Source organism: Arvicola amphibius, chromosome 8 (genome assembly GCF_903992535.2).
Source record: "Arvicola amphibius chromosome 8, mArvAmp1.2, whole genome shotgun sequence".
Lineage (NCBI taxonomy): Eukaryota > Metazoa > Chordata > Mammalia > Rodentia > Cricetidae > Arvicola > Arvicola amphibius.
This window is the reverse complement of record NC_052054.1, coordinates 34,886,006-34,903,421: the sequence shown is the minus strand read 5'-3', so window position 1 is coordinate 34,903,421 and position 17,416 is coordinate 34,886,006. Positions and strand designations below refer to the sequence as shown.

Here is a 17,416-nt window from a genome sequence, read left to right as displayed (position 1 = left end):
TGTGTTACCAGTTCATTTACCAATTAGTCTTTATTGAAAAAACTTTTTTAACATGTTTCTTAACCTACTTCAAATTCAACCATTTTTATTTGCAACCTATAAATTTTCAATTATTTATATTTATTTTATCATTATAAATCATTGTTTTCAAATACTTTTAATTATGTTGTTTCTTCCATAAACTATATCTGTAATAACTACTTTATAAATATTAGAGATTAAGAATTACACAGAAAGTTAAATAGGCAAATAATCAACACTCTATCTAATTTCCGATTTCAATATTAGTGTTGCATTCTTCTATCTTAAAGCTTGGTGGTGGAGTTTCACTTATGAAAATCATTCCTCGTCATATTATGAAACATCTTTCTATTCCTGTATTCTCTCTTTCAATAAAGCAAAGATATTAAAAATACAACACATACTTGATTGTGGAGGGGTGGGTTGAGAGTAAAGTCAGATTCAAGATGTGATCATGTACAGTTTTAGCAACTAAATGATGACTGTTGTGAGTAGATTAATAACCAGTGTTAACTATCCTTGAATTCCTGAAATAATTAGTGTTTGCCTTTGGTGTCATAGTTTTACTTTCTGCTTGTCTGTAAATTTCAACAAATAATTTGGGGGAAAGTTTCAACTCACAAGTTAGATGTACTGTTCTTCTATAGCTTTAAAGGATTACATTTGATTCATATAATTGATTCAGAATCGCTCATAAATGTGAATTTAATTTCACTTTTCTTAGGATGAAAGTTTCTATCTTCATGCTGTTTTCTTTGTTCAGCTGGGTATTGCAGATATAGCTTTCTGCCTTAAGAATCCTCAGTGAAAGTCTATTTTCTAAGAATTCCCTAGATGAAGTAAGAAACAAATAAATACTTCCATCAAACACACACAGTTATATAAATTGTTATGATTTGAATTCTTATATTGTCCTTAGGGGCAATTTAGAATTTTGAATTTAGACAACTTTACTTATCTTAGAAACAGGTCTATGAGGCAAATAGAAATAACTATAATAACCTCATGGTTCAACCGAGGACACAGAAGCACACTGACTTCTCATCTGCTGGGCTCCAGCTTAATGTTAGGTTTGTTATGTTATATATTGCAATGTCCCTAGCTTTGGTGGCGTGCTAACCCTCAGCTCCACTGTCTTGCCTCTAATCCCAGTTTCTCCTCTTCAGGACTAGATGAGCACAGTCAGTTTCTGTAGCTTCGGTGGTACTTGAGGTTCTACATTTATCAAACAGTAGTAATAACAATAGTAGTAGTACCTCCACAGAGAGCTTTTTAATACAGATTCAATAAAATGCTGGATACACAGCTTAGAAAATAATTTTAGCAGATGGTTGACGACATAAAAGAGGTTAAATGGGGCTTAGTGGTTAAGAAAACTTGCTCTTACAAAGGACCCAAGTTCAGACCCAAGCAATCAGCAGCTAACAACTACTTCTAACTCCATTTCCAGGGTATCCAATGCCATCTTCTGGACTCCATGAGTGCTACATGCACACGGGGCACATACATACATGCAAGCAAAATGTACACATAAAATAAAAATTAAAAAATTAAAATAAAATTGAAAGCACTATAATGATAATGACCAGGTTAGTCTTCATTTATAGTCTTGAACTAACAAGCTGGTAATTAATAAACAATCGAAGCAATCTTCATGTAATTATTGTGTCTAGCACTATGCAAGACTTTCTCACTATCTTAGTTGATTTTGGTGACTGGAACAAAACACCACATCACAAGCTCATTGGCTTTCACACAAAAGAAATTACATCTTACAGTTTCAAAATTGGCATTCCCTTAAGGCATTAACAAATTTCGTGCCTGGTGTGCACCTGTTTCCTGGTCACAAAGAACACTATTTTGGTGTCCTTATGTGTTAGAAAGAAGTATAATAAAAGCTCCCTACAGAAGATTTTGTTAGGACACAAATCCCAGTCACAAGGATTCTACCCTAATTATTTTACCACATCGCCAAAGGAATACTTCCCAAGACCATCACATTAGGAGTTAGGGTTTCAGCAAAAAATTGAATTGACACAGACATTCAACAAATACCAAGCTAAAGCCCCCGAGGTGATGGTATTTAGAGACGGGCACTTATTTTTTCTTTTTACTATTTTTATTTTTACTTTTTATAAGCAATAAAGAGAGCACATACAATTAGATAGAAACATAAGGTTAAACAATTCTCCCAAACAAACACTACTGTGTGACTAAGCTCTTCTTATTCCTATATGACATTTCCCATAGAGTAGTTGACTCATCCTAGTTGTAAGTTCTGAACCTTCGGCACTCTTTCTTACTACAAATAACCTCAGTGGCTGTTGCTGCCCCAATAGAACTTGTTTTTCTAAGAACGAAAGGTTAAGACCTATGTGATGTTATACTCCACAGAGGGGAGTTAGTGTGCTAACTACTCTAAGTTAGTATATACACATATACAAGGAGTCATGTAGATAAATGGACAGATACATAGAATGATAAGTGATAGATAGTCTCACTTCATGCTCACTACACCCATTTTCACTATTATATCTTCTATTTTTCACAAGGAAATACCGACACACTGCAGGTAACTTATATTTTAAAGATAATGTCATTAGCAAAAATACTATTTTTGCTCCATTTAATTATAATTTTAGAAGGAAAGAAAAATACAAATCCTCTTCACTAATGTGCTCTATTGTCTGACAAATCATTAGAATCAAATTCAATTATAAAGTCTCCCTTTTGGGAAGTAGATATTAATTGAAGGCTATGGTATTTAAGGAATATTGTGAACTGTCTTTAATATATCTAGCAACTTTGACAAAATACAGATTATTCCTATTTTATAATAGCTCCGATTGTTAAGTCTCAGAAAAAAAATGGCAGGCTCCAAAAGTATGAAAATTGTGTTTTATTTCTGCTACAAATTGAAGATTCTAGAATGAAATGGAATAAATGCACACTTAGTTGATTAAGGGTATGGTTTTGAAAACTCAGGTGACTTATCTGCTGGAGAATGAGCAGAATCCATAGAAGTCATTAAGAACTCCATGAGGAAAATACTTAAAAAATTATGAAAATAGAAAATGTATACCAGGCTTGAAAGAAGTTAAACATCTGTCCAGGTTTCTCATCTGTTTGTTTGGTTTTGTTTTGTTTAAAAAAAAAAAACCCTCTGGAAAGAGGTTGATGTTGATGTTGATATTGTTATCTAAGGATGGCTTATTTCTATAAACTTAGACAGAAACAAGTTTTCATCAACTGTAGAAAAATAAAGTGTTAACTGAAGCGGGGAAAAGTTCCTTCAACATAGTGAACATCCAGCCAATTGGTAGGGTTGCTACAAACAAAAATTACAATATGCAAGATTCTTGTACTTTAGTATATTATCACAGTCCAAGGACAAGATGATGCATCATATCACTTTTTTTTTTTACAAGAGTAGTGTTAACTGGCATGTGCCCAACCATGTGTATATATCAGTACAGGTAATATATAGTAATATATTAATAGTACACTAGTAATATAAGTCACTGTACATACGTTTTTCCTGTTTATTCTTATAATACATTAATGAGATAGGCAGTGTCATTGCTTCTCTTATAATGTATGAACTGACATGAGAGAATTAATAATTTGCTTAAGTCAAAAACAATGAGGATAGCATCTATTATTTGCATGTCGGGTTGCTTAAATATGCATCCAATTCATGTTTCATGATATCCCTACAAGCAAAGGTAAGAATGCAAGCCTCGTGTTCACAGCTGATAGATTAATGGTGTCTATAGATTGCTGCAGAAGATGGACAATAGTAAACTCCAGAGACATCACTAATGGGATGATGTAGCCTCGGAAGCACAGGCTCAAAGTGTTTGCCAGTGCTATGGATAAGAGCTATCCAATATTACATTACATAAAGCCCAAAAGATTTCTAATGTTCTGAATGATAGATAACATGCTAGCAGGTGACCTTATGACCCACAATTGACAATATGAAATTAGACGGGAAAAAATTAACTCAGTTCACCTGTTCGTTTTTTCTTATGGCTTTTGCTTCTAAGTATTTCCAATATGCCTATCAAATGGTAGGTGCTGGGCTATGAAGATGAGGATGATAGCAGCATATATAATATTAATTTGTATGATCTAGATGTGCTAATTAGACTGTAGATATACTAGGTACCCATATAGGGCATTGCTGCTTGTACAAGTTCCAGAAATGAAGGCCAGAAAGACACTTATGGTGTTTCCAAATCTCAGCAAAACACCTATAATCCCCCATGTGTTAAAAGAAACTCTGAGTAGCTAGGATTGCTAAAGGCTTAGCTTATAGCAAAAGATTTAGGAAGTAATGGTGTTCTTAGATATTTGAGCATCTTCCCTGGGAGATGGGAATTAGACTTAATCAGCCCAGCTTCAGAAAGCAGAACTCAGATTACTGCCACTAGACAAGAATCAAGCAAATGTTCAGATGGTACTAGAAAAATTCTATTGCTGACAATTGTGTTAGGTGGAGAGACCTCCCTTATGGGGTCTGTGCATTTTGTAGTACCTGAAAAAAAAAGCTCAGGAAGTATCCTTATAGTGTAAGATTATGTTCAGTAATTTCTCACCTTAAGTTTGAAATGCTGCATGATTGGGTTATATTTATTGGCTATGGTAGAAGTCACATGAACCACCTGCAATCCAGCATGTAAGGCAAGCATGCAAAATTTACATATTTCTAATGTACTATGGAAGAAACAGTAATGTGTGAACTCTGTGAATGTATTTAAACTTATTAGGTATTCATAATATATAAATTTCCTTATGTAAAAATTTCTATATAGGAGAAATTATGTGTCAAAGTTTCTAAAGTAGTCATATGATTTATACGCTTTGTTTACAAAACTAGCCAGGAGGCTTTATTCACTAAACCAAGTATAGTGTGTCAGTGTTTCTGTGAAGGGTGGAAATTCCAGAGAAGGTTAAAATACACTGGTTTTCTTGGTAAATAAATAATGTAAGATTGCAGATTGAAGAAAAATAAAACCAAAATTTGGCCCTCTGTATTTTTAGTATCGATCATTACATTCAAGCAGCTAAGTTCAGTTGTTACTGATATAACTAGATTACATAAAAACACAATTATTTTGTTGCAAAAGCCAAAATGCTCAAGATGGTTATTGAATAATTTGTCTTTAGGGGCATGTTTATTTTGTAATTATGAAATGTGATCTTATTACCTTCCCTAGGAAACACATTCCTTCAATGGCTTCTTAGATGATCTGAGACCAAAATGCACATGTAACTGTTTTGTTTTGGAATCATTATCTCTCAGAGTGTTACCGAGAAGCACAGAAAGGTTTTGAATGCAAAGATATGTAGATTATTCTGGATGGCCAAGAAGGAAGTAGTGTGGCATTTACATCAGCATCATAATGCAGTAAATCATTTTGTCCTGCTGACCATTTTTCTGTTTTTATTAGCTGTGACACTTGTCTTTTTCCATATTAAAAATCTTGACCCATCTTCTCCATGTTGCCCAGAGCATGAGCTCTTTCATTCTGTCATTTAGATTAGTTGTGGCATGCTCATCCTGTTTCAATTGCTCTGTTATGCTAGAAGAAGCTGTTATGCCATCTTTAGGACACCAAAAACTGCCAAGGACAGAAAAAGACATTTGACATATGAGCAGACAAGAACGATCCAGGTAAAAAGATAAAATGATATTAACTGAGCAAAGGATTACAAACGAAAGTCCTAGAGATAGGAGAGAGGATCCATAAGTAAGGACTCCTGTGGGCTAGCTCAGTGTACACAGGCAGCACTGACTGGAGGTGAGGCTGGAGAGGAAAGTGTATATCTACATATATCTTGCTACTGAGTTATGCTTCTCAGCATTGCTTTTGAGGATATTAAGGAATAAGCCATTGCTCTGACTACTCCAAATCCTGTCGTGCAAAACTAAGCTCTTAGAAATCCAGCTCTAAATTTTTCCCTCTCAACTCTCATGTCATGTTTTTTATACTAAACAGTATTCATGGTTACACTTTTGTGCTTCCTAATTGTCAGCATTTTTAAAATTCCTAAAGTGGATATAAATTTACCAAGGTAGGATTTTATTTTGTACTTTTCTTTCCTGATTTCAGTGCCTTATCAAAACCTCTGCCTATAGTCGTACTGATTGCTGTTTGTGAAATATGATTCTACTTGGTGGGAATTTTTATACCAGAACTTTCTTACCCTACAACACTTCACATTTCTTTATGAAAATGCCTTTGAATGTATTAGTGCAATACCTTCATTATGTAAGCATGATGAGGAAATATTGACCAAAGTTAGCAGCATCAGATTGAGCTTTCTATACTGGTAAAGAATGAGCAACATTATGCAGGGAATAGATAAATAGCATTCATTATGTAGTAACAAGGCTGGCCGTTTTTGTATGCATTGTCTCTTAATACATCTATTTAATCTATAGTTAAGTTTAACTATGGACTTCCGCCAGCAGACATGCACCAGGGCCCTGGTCTTTTAGCATTTTCCTCAACTCCTCATAGAACTAAAGATTGAGAGATACTTAAATTTGTATTTGCTAATTTTGAATGTACACAGAAATTGATTTAGGTAAAAACAGAAGCTCTTATTGATAATCTAGCTACCACACTTGGCATCAGTTTCTTAAATAAAAAAAAAGTCTCTTTAAAGCTACGGGAATCAAGAACTGATAACTGCAAGCTTTCTCTCGCGCTCCCTCTCTCCCTCTCTGTCCATATTGCTGTGGAACTTTATGATACAGTACACTGTAACTTCTTGTACATGAAGAGCAACCCTTCCTCCATTTTCTATTACAGAACTGTCAGCATCACACTGCTGGTGACTTCTGTGAACGGTGTGCCCTTGGCTACTACGGAATTGTCAGGGGACTGCCAAACGACTGTCAACCATGTGCTTGTCCTCTGATTTCTCCCAGCAACAAGTAAGATCGATACATATAAGCATATTTTTCCCATTAGTAATGCCATCTGCCTGGCACATAGACTGTTTATGATTTGCCAGTTTTTTCAGTAGACAAAAAATATTTCAAGCCACAGATTGTTAAAAACAAGATAAAAACACTACCAAAATCAGGATGTATATATTCTATGACTAATTTTTCTTTTAAAACCCTCCTTCAAGTAAATAATACTTATTAATAAATATGTAAATATCAATATTGACATTATATTTGTATGTCAGACAAGTGCTTACACTTTACCTGTTTCAGCTCTGGAAGATTGCCTGAGTGAATACCAAATCACATTTGTGGCTATTTCCTTTCATTTTATATATTAGAGTCAATACTGAGAAATAATTACCAAAAAAGGCAATTGAACATGGCCAATGAAATTTGGGTAACTTACTAATATGCTCTTCCTATAAAAAGTCAGTATCAGCTAGAAGCACAGACCCCTTTCTGTCCAGATGGTTTGAGCTGGGTACCATGGAAACACCACCACAAGGGGGAAAGTGGTGAAGTATCCTTTTTTTTTTCATGCTGCTGGAGCCTTCTGCCTTGGTTTATATCAACTGTTGCAAACCCTGAGACATTTTTATTTACCTTTTTGATAAGACTATCTGGACTTTCTGTTAGGTGATTTGTGTACTTCAGTCTCTACGTGCGAAAGTCATTTTCTTCTAAGAATTTGTTTTTTAAAAGAAGGTTTGACAGTTTGTCTAGAACTGAAATTCTGGATCCCTTAAGTATAAAAGAACCATGGAGCCTTGCAGACAAAATGAACTTCCACTGACACACATTTATCTTTAGCTTTGTATGCATCCTGAAAAGTTATGTACAAATTACCCCCCTTTCTTCTGCAAGAGTATAATTCTTTCCAGGATGTCCAACATAAATTGTTAGGTTTGGTGGATATTGATGAAGATAAAATATATGATCTCATTGTTCAAGTACAAAATGATAGGTGTATGAAATGGAAAATTGTTTAATATTTCCCTTTCCCAACTCTCCCTCTGGTGTCCATACTTAAACAAGGGAATGCCATTTGTTTCATTGTTTATTAAAATGTGAACCACTTGAATTAAAAATCATCAATAATAATTCCCTTCTGGTTATACTGTAATACCAGCAGCTACAGAGAGTGTAAAATAGAATCCTGTCATTTCTTCGAGAAGCTTTTTATAAAATATTGGGAATAAAAACAATTGTCACAGAATTCAAAATCACTAATACCATTCTTAATTGTGAAAGAATCCAGGATATGTCAGGAGAAGAATAGATTAAATGGTTTTTATAGGTTTGTGTAGTAAGAAATTATATGCACAAATGCTTAGAAAACAAAATGCAAGGCATGCTTCAGAGCTAATAAGCCACAGTTTGGGGTGTGGGGTATAAAGGACTCTGCAATTACTGCTGAAGATGGCCAGAAGAACGGAGACTGTATCAAAGAAATCTGTGAGGGCCAATCCATAAAATGACTATTTAACTTTTTGTGTTAATTTAAAACACAGAAGTTTTCTTTCTATTTAAAAAAAACTAATTTGATCGGAGATATATTTTTAAAAAGCCTGCTATGCTAGAACTGAATCCAATAAAATGAAGCAGGTGAAGAAGAAAAGCAAAGAGACTGACCAATCAAAGGGTAGTTGCACTAGTACAGGCAAGAGATAATGAGAGCTGGAAACCAAATAACAATCACAAGAGGGCAACACAGGGAGGAGTGTGAGGAACTTGTTACACACAGTGCTACAGGACTGATGGATAATTAGGGATCAGAAGGGAGGGTCCAGGCAAGAATTGAGGACTGATGGTTTAGCCATCTTGCCCCCCAAATTCTGGAGCCATGAACTCACCCAGGGAAATGGGGAGAGAACTGCTGCTGAAGACAGGTAATTTATGGTTTAAATGGGTTCAAATTGATGTGAAAGGTCTGTCAGAATAGAAATATGCAAATAGCAGCACGGAATGGAAATCTGAAAATTGCAGGAGCAGATGAAAGGAGAAATATGTTAATAAATGAATTAAAGTCAAATTGCATTTCCCAGGTTGTTGCTCCCCAAGGGAAGCACATGGAAAGAAGGCAAAATGGGGCTTCTTTAAGTGATAGAAGTCTCCATCCCCAGAAAATGGAATACAAATGCGAGGGAGAAGCCAGACAGACCAAAACCTTGGGCAGCTTTGTCACTGGCACCAAGAGAAAGATGAGCAACACCTAGCAAGCATCCAGCATTGTTCTCTCAAAGGAGACTGGGCAAATGTAGCAGCTTCTAACTGGGGACATCACTACTGAAAGTTGACAATGGTGGAAGTGAACGTTAAATACAAGTTGTTTTAGGAAACCCTTCCAGTTTTAGGAAATTACACAGATACAATGCCAGCTTGGTTGGTTAGCAGAATCAATGAAACATTTTATTCATATTTTTATTTCATAATTTGATTTGTGCTATTTCAGTAGAAATTTTATGTCAAGGAACCTTAAAGACTCAAAACATCATCGTTGCAGCCCAAATGGCATTCAGGCTTTATCAACCACAACTATAAGTCACCCTTTTTAAATATCATGGCCTACATATGGACACACAAATAAACATGCATGTATCCCACCATTTATTCAATTTTCTCATCATACATTTTCAGAGAACTCCTGGTCAATTTCATGACCCACTAATCTCACCAGCTGTAGCTTGGAACACATTAGCCTAATTAACCAAAAGATCTATGGACAGTAAGAAGGTTAAGAGGCAAAGTAGAAAAATAGTCAGGGCAAAGAGAGGCACTTCCCCCCCCCCCAGAGTGTGAAAATAGATTCTAAGCTACAGATGGGAGAGGTGAAATGTCTTATTCTAGTAACTTTATGTAGTCCATGAGAAATAAAGGGTAAGAAAGACGCAATGAAGGCCAGCTCATGGCCACAGCGTTTGCTTCTTTCTCTCATATCAAATCAATTACTTTAAATCTTCAGCAGTTTGACTCAGCAGTCCCATTTACTCACTGTGAGGTATTCTACTACACACATCCAAGGAAAGGGCAGACGTGAAGGCAGCATCACAAACCTAGTTCTGCCTGTCTTTGAGAGCTATGGCCCATAGCACCTTTCCATGTGATGTCCATGTTACAGCAGCTTGCTTATTTCTGAACATCGTAGAAATCTTGGTTCTCACAAAGACCTGAGATTATAAAGTGTATAATACCAAGTGCAATTCTCAGGATCCAGTTGAAGGACCACTTCTGTTACAATTATTTCCCCAGCTCAGCATGCCTTAGTATTTTTTCAGGCCACTAATGTGTGGTACATCATGTCTTGACTTCAACCAGACACTCTTTCAGATACTGAAATTTTATTAAGTAGTAATTACTCCATTCTTATATCCTGAATAAGAGAGAAAACATGTATATGTGTCCTGTCCTGCCTTTGTGTATGGATCACACATAACTGTGCATTCCATGAAGATAAAGGTGTATTAGCTATTCCTTTGGCCAACAAATCTTTAATTCAATGCCACCTGAGAATATTTCTTCATGTTCAGATATATAAGCAGGAAAAATAATCCTATTTCTTGCTCTCTCGGATCTTGTATTTTTCATAAGTAAGACAGTGAGCAAAGAGACATGTAATGGAATATATATGTTAAGACAGTGCTTCCAGGAGAAAGCAAGTAGCCAGAAAGGATGGGTTTGCAACATTTTCAGTAAGGGTCAGTGACCTGCACACACATTTGTGGCTGACGGAGTGATGTGGAAGAGGTAGAAGAAAGAGCCTCTGGAAGAGCAGCAAGATTAGACCACCTGACTTCAGCAGGCCTCTGCCTGACCCCTAACTGGCAGAGACCAGGTAAACGTGGCTGGAGTGGAGTGAATGCAGAAGACAGCAGAAAGGTGAATGCTAGCAATTTCAGGGAGGTCAGAGGCAGCGCAATATAGGATAATGTGATGAAGCCATTGAGAGCAGCTCCAGTGACATTTGTACATCAAACAACATTTTGATGGAGTACAAAAGTAGGGGACAGCATTGACACTGTGCATTTAGCACGGGAGATAGAAGCATAACCATTGACTACACGTAGGGAAATAAAGTGCATTTTTTATCAGAAGAGGAGAAAATCAGCTTTATATGTTAGAGTCTATGCAGTAGATAAAGCTCTCAGGATGAAGGGAGTTACTTAGAAATCACATCTTTTAAATCACATTAACAGATGAAGACCATGACATAGATGTAGTCAAGAAGCAGCCTACAAGCAGGGATCAAAACCAGAAGGAAATGGTACCCAGGAGGTCAGTCAGCACTGAAATCCACAGAGAGTCTCGCACAAAATGAACCCCGTAAATTTTACAAGCTGTGTGGTGGAACATTTGAAACTGGTCACCAAAGGGATTAAGAAAAGGCTGGGGACTAAGAGAGACACGCAAGGGTTTCCAAGTGATCCTGCAGAAGAGATGAGAGTCAGGGTTAGAGAGATGGGAGTAGGAGATACGAGGAGAAAGACTGGACACTGACTTTAGGAAGATGAGACTCCTACATGCTCCTTCCAAAGCTCTTTGAAATGCCCGAGGAGTAAAAATCAAAGTCCATTACAAAAACCATCATGTAGCAGGTTGTGTCAGCTCATCTAGGATTGTCACATTCCAATATTTTATTTTTTAAGATACTTATATATTCATTTATTGAAGACTTTATTATTTTACAGACATAGACTGTAATTTCATTCTATTGCCTAGTCTAGAATTGTATTTAAAACATCTAGAATCTGCTTCCTAGACCTGTGTATGACTATCAATGGAATGTGCATGTGCATGTTCCCACACATATGTTTTCAGCCTCGAGTTTTAAGTAAAAGAACGAAAAACTTGACAGATCTACCTGTTCTGAGCTTGGGGATTCCAAGTTCTTGGGAACACACATACTCACAAAAGTTGGTGGGATAGCAAAACTATGAGTAGTAGATTTATTTTTTGCACGTCATACATTTTATGAGTTAAAATTTAGCATTCATTCACAAACCATGGATTTATATGAATTTGACACATGTAGCTATAACCAGTTGCCACCCTAATGATGCCCAAACCCAGGAATATGGTTGTAGTATATGCTGCCATAGGGATCGTGGTCTGTACTTTCTATAGCTTCTTGGTATGGACAGATTTGAAAGACCTCAAACAATAAGACAGAATATCTGAAGCATCACAGCTTGACAGCCAGAAAATTGTCTCTTCCTAAGTTTCTAATGCTCCACAAAGTGTTATCCAATGGGAATGAAGCACAGGTTTGAGAAAAGTTTGCTACAAACCCAAACTGTAGGATAATGTAGTTTCGTTTTTGAGTCTTATTAAGTCCTCCCTCCCCCTGCACAGCCAGGTAAAGGGCAGTTCTTGAGCTGTGCTCTGACTACGGTAAGTGTGTGTGTGAGATAGGGAAGTTAGCAGTTACTTCAAAGCCTGCAGAATAGTGAGCAGATTTTGTTCATTTTCATATAGAAAGCTCTGTCTTCTTGCTACACGTTAAATCAAATTACTTTGTGGACTTCGTTAGAATGTTGAAATCTGGATAGACTGGGAATGTGCTGTTGTGTTCTGTATGGAATAGCTAGTCACACTCCACATGTTCAACTGCCAGTGGCAAGTTGGACTGAGATTTCAGAAAAAAAAATTACACGGTTTTCTGACTACTCTTTTTTTTTGCTTGGTTTTTAACCTGAAAGGCATTCAATGGTCCCTGATCTAATAAGACACATGCAAACAAGTTCCTATCAAAATTGTCTTTGTGAGATCTTGGCTGAATATTTAATATTTCCACAGATTACCTAAAATCATTAAAAATTCCAAAATGCTATTATTTTTAATGTGGTACCTTATTAATTCATGAAAATGGACCAATCTATCATTAGTGGTATTTAATTGTCTTTGACATAAATAAGTAATATATCAACATTTACAAATATGTTTATTACCCCACCCTTCAAATGTCCTAGTGACCTTGATAATGGATGGAAATACTGAATTTGACCAAATACACGGTTAACATTTTATGTCTGTTTTTCCTCCTCAATTTAGTTTCAGCCCCTCGTGTGTGCTGGAAGGTCTGGATGACCACCGGTGTACAGCCTGCCCTCGGGGGTACGGAGGACAGTACTGTGAACGGTATGATTACCAAGGGCCATGATTCTATTCATTGTTTCTGTAATATCATCATTTCTCTTTGAGTAATTAATGATTCAAAACTATTTCCTTAGCTCTAGAATTGCTTCTTTAAAAAGCTGTTTGCTTTAACTTCATGTTGAGACCTAGTGATCCCAAACAATTCATGATTATTTAATTTATGTTTTAGTATAAACAAAGTCAGATATAATTTTATTTATTTTTTCCTCATTTTCTATTAAAAATTTCCATCTCCTCCCCTCCTCCTCCCCCTTCCCTCCCCTCCCTTCCACCCATACCCCCACTCCCTCCCTCTCCAGGCCAAAGAGCCATCAGGGTTCCCTTCACTATATTAAGTCCAAGGTCCTCCCAACTCCCCCTAAGTCCAGAAAAGTGAGCAACCAAACTGACAAGGCTCACAGTGAGCCCGTCCATGCTGTAGAGTTCATGTTCATTGCCGTTGTCCTTGGTTTCTCAGTCCTCCTCCACCGTCAGCCACATTCAGAGAGTCTGGTTTGGTTTTAAAAGCACAAACTACAGGGTTTTTTTTTTTTTTCAAAGTTTTTTAGTAGCTATGGAAATTGAGAAACTGATCACATTGTTCTCAGTTCACTGGCCAAACGTGTCTAGCAATAACTTCACACATGCCGTTGCTCGTAGCACGATGGCCTTGTACCAGTAAGGTTTTGTGTATTCTGCAATTAGGTAGTAATGAGGGGAGTTAATTAGTCCCACCCAGAAAATAAAGTGTTAAGTTATTGATCTCCTTCTTTGTAGGCTATCTATGTTCTTCAAAGGCTTTTTACCGTCAGAGAATACCAAATCTGATAAAGCACCATTAAACTGAATTTAGTTCCATGCAAATGCTAAGGAACATAATCCTAGCTTGACCATCTCTTAGGCAGTAAATTCACATCTTCCAAAAACAGATTTACATGAGATCAGGAAACCAGATGTTCAGATGGTTACAGCCACCTCTAGTATTTCAGACCCTGCAAGAGAACTGATACTAACCATTATCAAGATAAACATATTTTGTGATCTTAGTAGTGGGTAGCAATTTAGTAGTTTCATAGGAATTCATGGGTTTAGTTTAGTTCCAGCAACCGAACTGGGTGCCTTTTTCCTCCCTACTTAACACTGTCTCCCTGATAATGGGATGTGTAAGGACCCTGTGGGTGTCCTGCCTGGGCTCCTTCAATAGAAAGAGGTGTGGTTAGCCTGTGGATTTGCCTTCATCTTTCTCTTGGTGGATCACAGCTAATGATTAACAACAAAGAATGGATTTCAAAACTCTATTTCCTTTGTCTCAAAGCAGATCAAATTCAGATACCCTCTTCAGATTCTAGAATTTTCTATATAATAAAGCCAAGATGGAATACTCACGTGAAGTCATACTTACATACAGTTTATCCAAAGCCTGTTTGCCCACTTCACTAGAGTTTCCTAGGAGATCTTGAAACCATTAATCATTTTTCAAAACTAAATAACTATTTGTTGTTAGTTCCTATAAACTACTTAAGATCCTTTTATACAACCAGCAATGGTTATATGGATAATGACAATAAAATGAATGGAGTAACTAGATATACGTTTTGTAAATTCCAATAAAATCTATATTTTTGTAGGATACAGTCTCAAAGATCTGTATATGATAACAGCACATAATATTAATCACTTTCATAAATGTACAGAATGGTGCACCCACACTGCCCATATCACTGAGAATTAGTGGAGATTAAACACTTTATACTACAAACACCCCAAACATTCATTTATTAGAAAGATGCATACATCATTTGGACATAGATTATAAATGATAAAGCTATATCTTCTGTATGTCTGCCACATCCTTTGGGATTATATTTAACTGAATATTCATTTAATTCTCTTGTAAACACCAGTAGGAACATGACTGAAAGAAACCCTGGGTACCAAATGTATCATCTTTAGCAACTTATTATATAACTATTTTTTATGCTGTAGCTAACTTTATAAATTGAGATTATCACTCACTATCTGCCAGAGCAGGTCTGCAGGAAAGACTAGAAAAAATGTATAGCAAGATTACAATTACTGTCTGAAGCAGAGTGATCACAGAAATCCATCATCTTAATATGCATTAATGTAGACTCAGTAGGAGATGCTAGTTCATGCAGTTTATGGATAAGCAGGATCATATACTATTAAACGTGAATGGTTTGAATTGTTTTTGCAATTCAGATGTTATGATAGCTTTGAATTTATCATCTCTAACATAGAAGCAATTAGATTATATTTCCCTAAAAAAAAAAATTGCTTCCATTCAGCTAAATTAAAGCAAAGGTCTTGGTTGAATTTTTATAGTAACCTTCCAGATAAATTTGTTCCACTTCTGAGAGCTTCTTAGATCATTGAAATCACCTTTGACCTGCCCAGTGCAGTCAAGCTCTAAAACTGCTTGTGCCTCTTGATTGTCCCTATAACACAGAAGCCCTTCCCTCTGCTCCATCTTCATTAGTCTTGGAATGAACCCTTGGAAGATTTAATCAATCTTAATCTGCTTTAAATGCACTCATTTCAGGTGTGGATGTTAGGAAATAACTTCGGGGGTTTTATTTAAATAATATTTTCATAGAACACTTGTTATCTGATATTAGAATGGTAATGACCAAGTCACGCCTGGGAATACAGACCCATCCATCATGAGAGCTCCTCAGGAGGCTGAGGCAGGAGGATGGCATGTTCAAAGCCTGTCTGGGCTACAAACTGAGTTCAAGGCCAGCCTGTACAACTTAGTGATAGCTTTTCTGAAAACGAGAAAGGAAAAGAGATTCAGAGTACAGGTTTTCATATGCAAGACCTAAGACTCACCCTACAAACACGCGCGCGCGCACACACACACACACACACACACACACACACACACACACACACACAGCAGCAGCAGCAGCAGCAGCAGCAGCAGCAGCAGCAGCACATTTAGCGATGTGGTTTTCCTTAATCTCCATTGTTTTGTCCTTTTACAAACTAGGTGTGCCCCAGGCTACACTGGCAGCCCAAGCAGCCCTGGAGGCTCCTGCCAAGAATGTGAGTGTGACCCTTATGGCTCCCTGCCTGTTCCTTGTGATGCAGTCACAGGCCTCTGCACGTGCCGCCCGGGAGCCACGGGAAGGAAGTGTGATGGCTGCGAGCATTGGCATGCACGCGAGGGCGCGGAGTGTGTCTGTACGTATACTAACTTAGCTGCTGGTTCTGTGGGCCTGGCTTCCTTGTGGGTCTCTGTTCCAGTAAGGCCATTATTTCCTTGTTTGCAGTAGCTGTTGCTACTCCGCACCTCCTCTGAAGCTATCTACCCACCTTCCACTGTTACCATGCTGTTTTTGTCTCTGTCCCGCTGAGCTAAGAGCAGCTGAGAAAATCCTCAGCATGCTTTAGTCAGTTCATTGAAGACCTACAACAAAGCTCCTCCAGGCAAGTCTTATTTTTGCCCCTCTCAGGATTTGCCATTTTGCCTAAAGTTGGCATTGCCTTTTGTGGCAGATTAAAGATCCAAGTCTACTAAATCTTTTAGAATCCTCCTGAATTTGTAATTGGCTGGGTAGGCACTTTAAGCCTTGAATTACAACTGACTTCTTTCGCCAGCTTTTACATAATGCTTTGAATCTTCATCTCAAACTAAAAACCCCAGGTGCAGTTACAATGCACTCAAGTGTTTAGGTTTTTTTTTTTTAATGTACAGAGTAAACAGTGGGAAGATGGCATATTTTCTCCCCCATCCCCCCCCTCTCTCTCTCACACTCCCTCCCTCCCTCCCTCCCTCCCTACTCTCTCTCTCCCTCCCTCCCTCTCCCTCCCTACTCTCTCTCTCCCTCCCTCCCTCTCCCTCCCTACTCTCTCTCTCTCTCCCTCCCTCCCTCCCTCTCTCTCTCTCTCTCTCTCTCTCTCTCTCTCTCTCTCTCTCTCTCTCTCTCTCTCTCTCTCTCTCTCTCTCTCTCTCTCCTCTCGTCTCCTCTCCTCTCCTCTCCTGATTCTGGATTCAGTGTTGAAATTACACTGGGTACTGGAGCTACTTACACCAATTCAGATCTAGAATAAGTTATTTATAAACCTAAAAGGAGAGTGTTGATCCATGCTATGCTTTTTCTTATGTTTGTTTTATCGCATCTTATTGCAGTCTTTACCTATTTCAGTGTGTTTATGCATGACTGCCTTCCCTGTTTTTATGTCTTATGTGTGCCTGACTCTGAGTTGCATTTTGAGAACTTTTGCTTGTTTCCTAAAAAGCTGCCTCAAAAGCTAAGGCTGGGTTTAAAA

General features: G+C 37.3%; 1 protein-coding gene across 2 annotated transcripts in view; it reads left to right on the top strand.

The window, feature by feature from the left end:
• The window catches only part of Lama2 (laminin subunit alpha 2), a 594,199-nt gene that overhangs the window by 420,310 nt on the left and 156,473 nt on the right, over window positions 1–17,416 (top strand). For both annotated transcript variants that reach the window (XM_038339597.1, XM_038339596.1), the window contains exons 30-32: window positions 6,846–6,970; window positions 13,037–13,123; window positions 16,134–16,327. In XM_038339597.1, coding sequence (XP_038195525.1) covers window positions 6,846–6,970; window positions 13,037–13,123; window positions 16,134–16,327 — 406 coding nt within the window. The remainder of the gene's footprint in view (window positions 1–6,845; window positions 6,971–13,036; window positions 13,124–16,133; window positions 16,328–17,416) is intronic.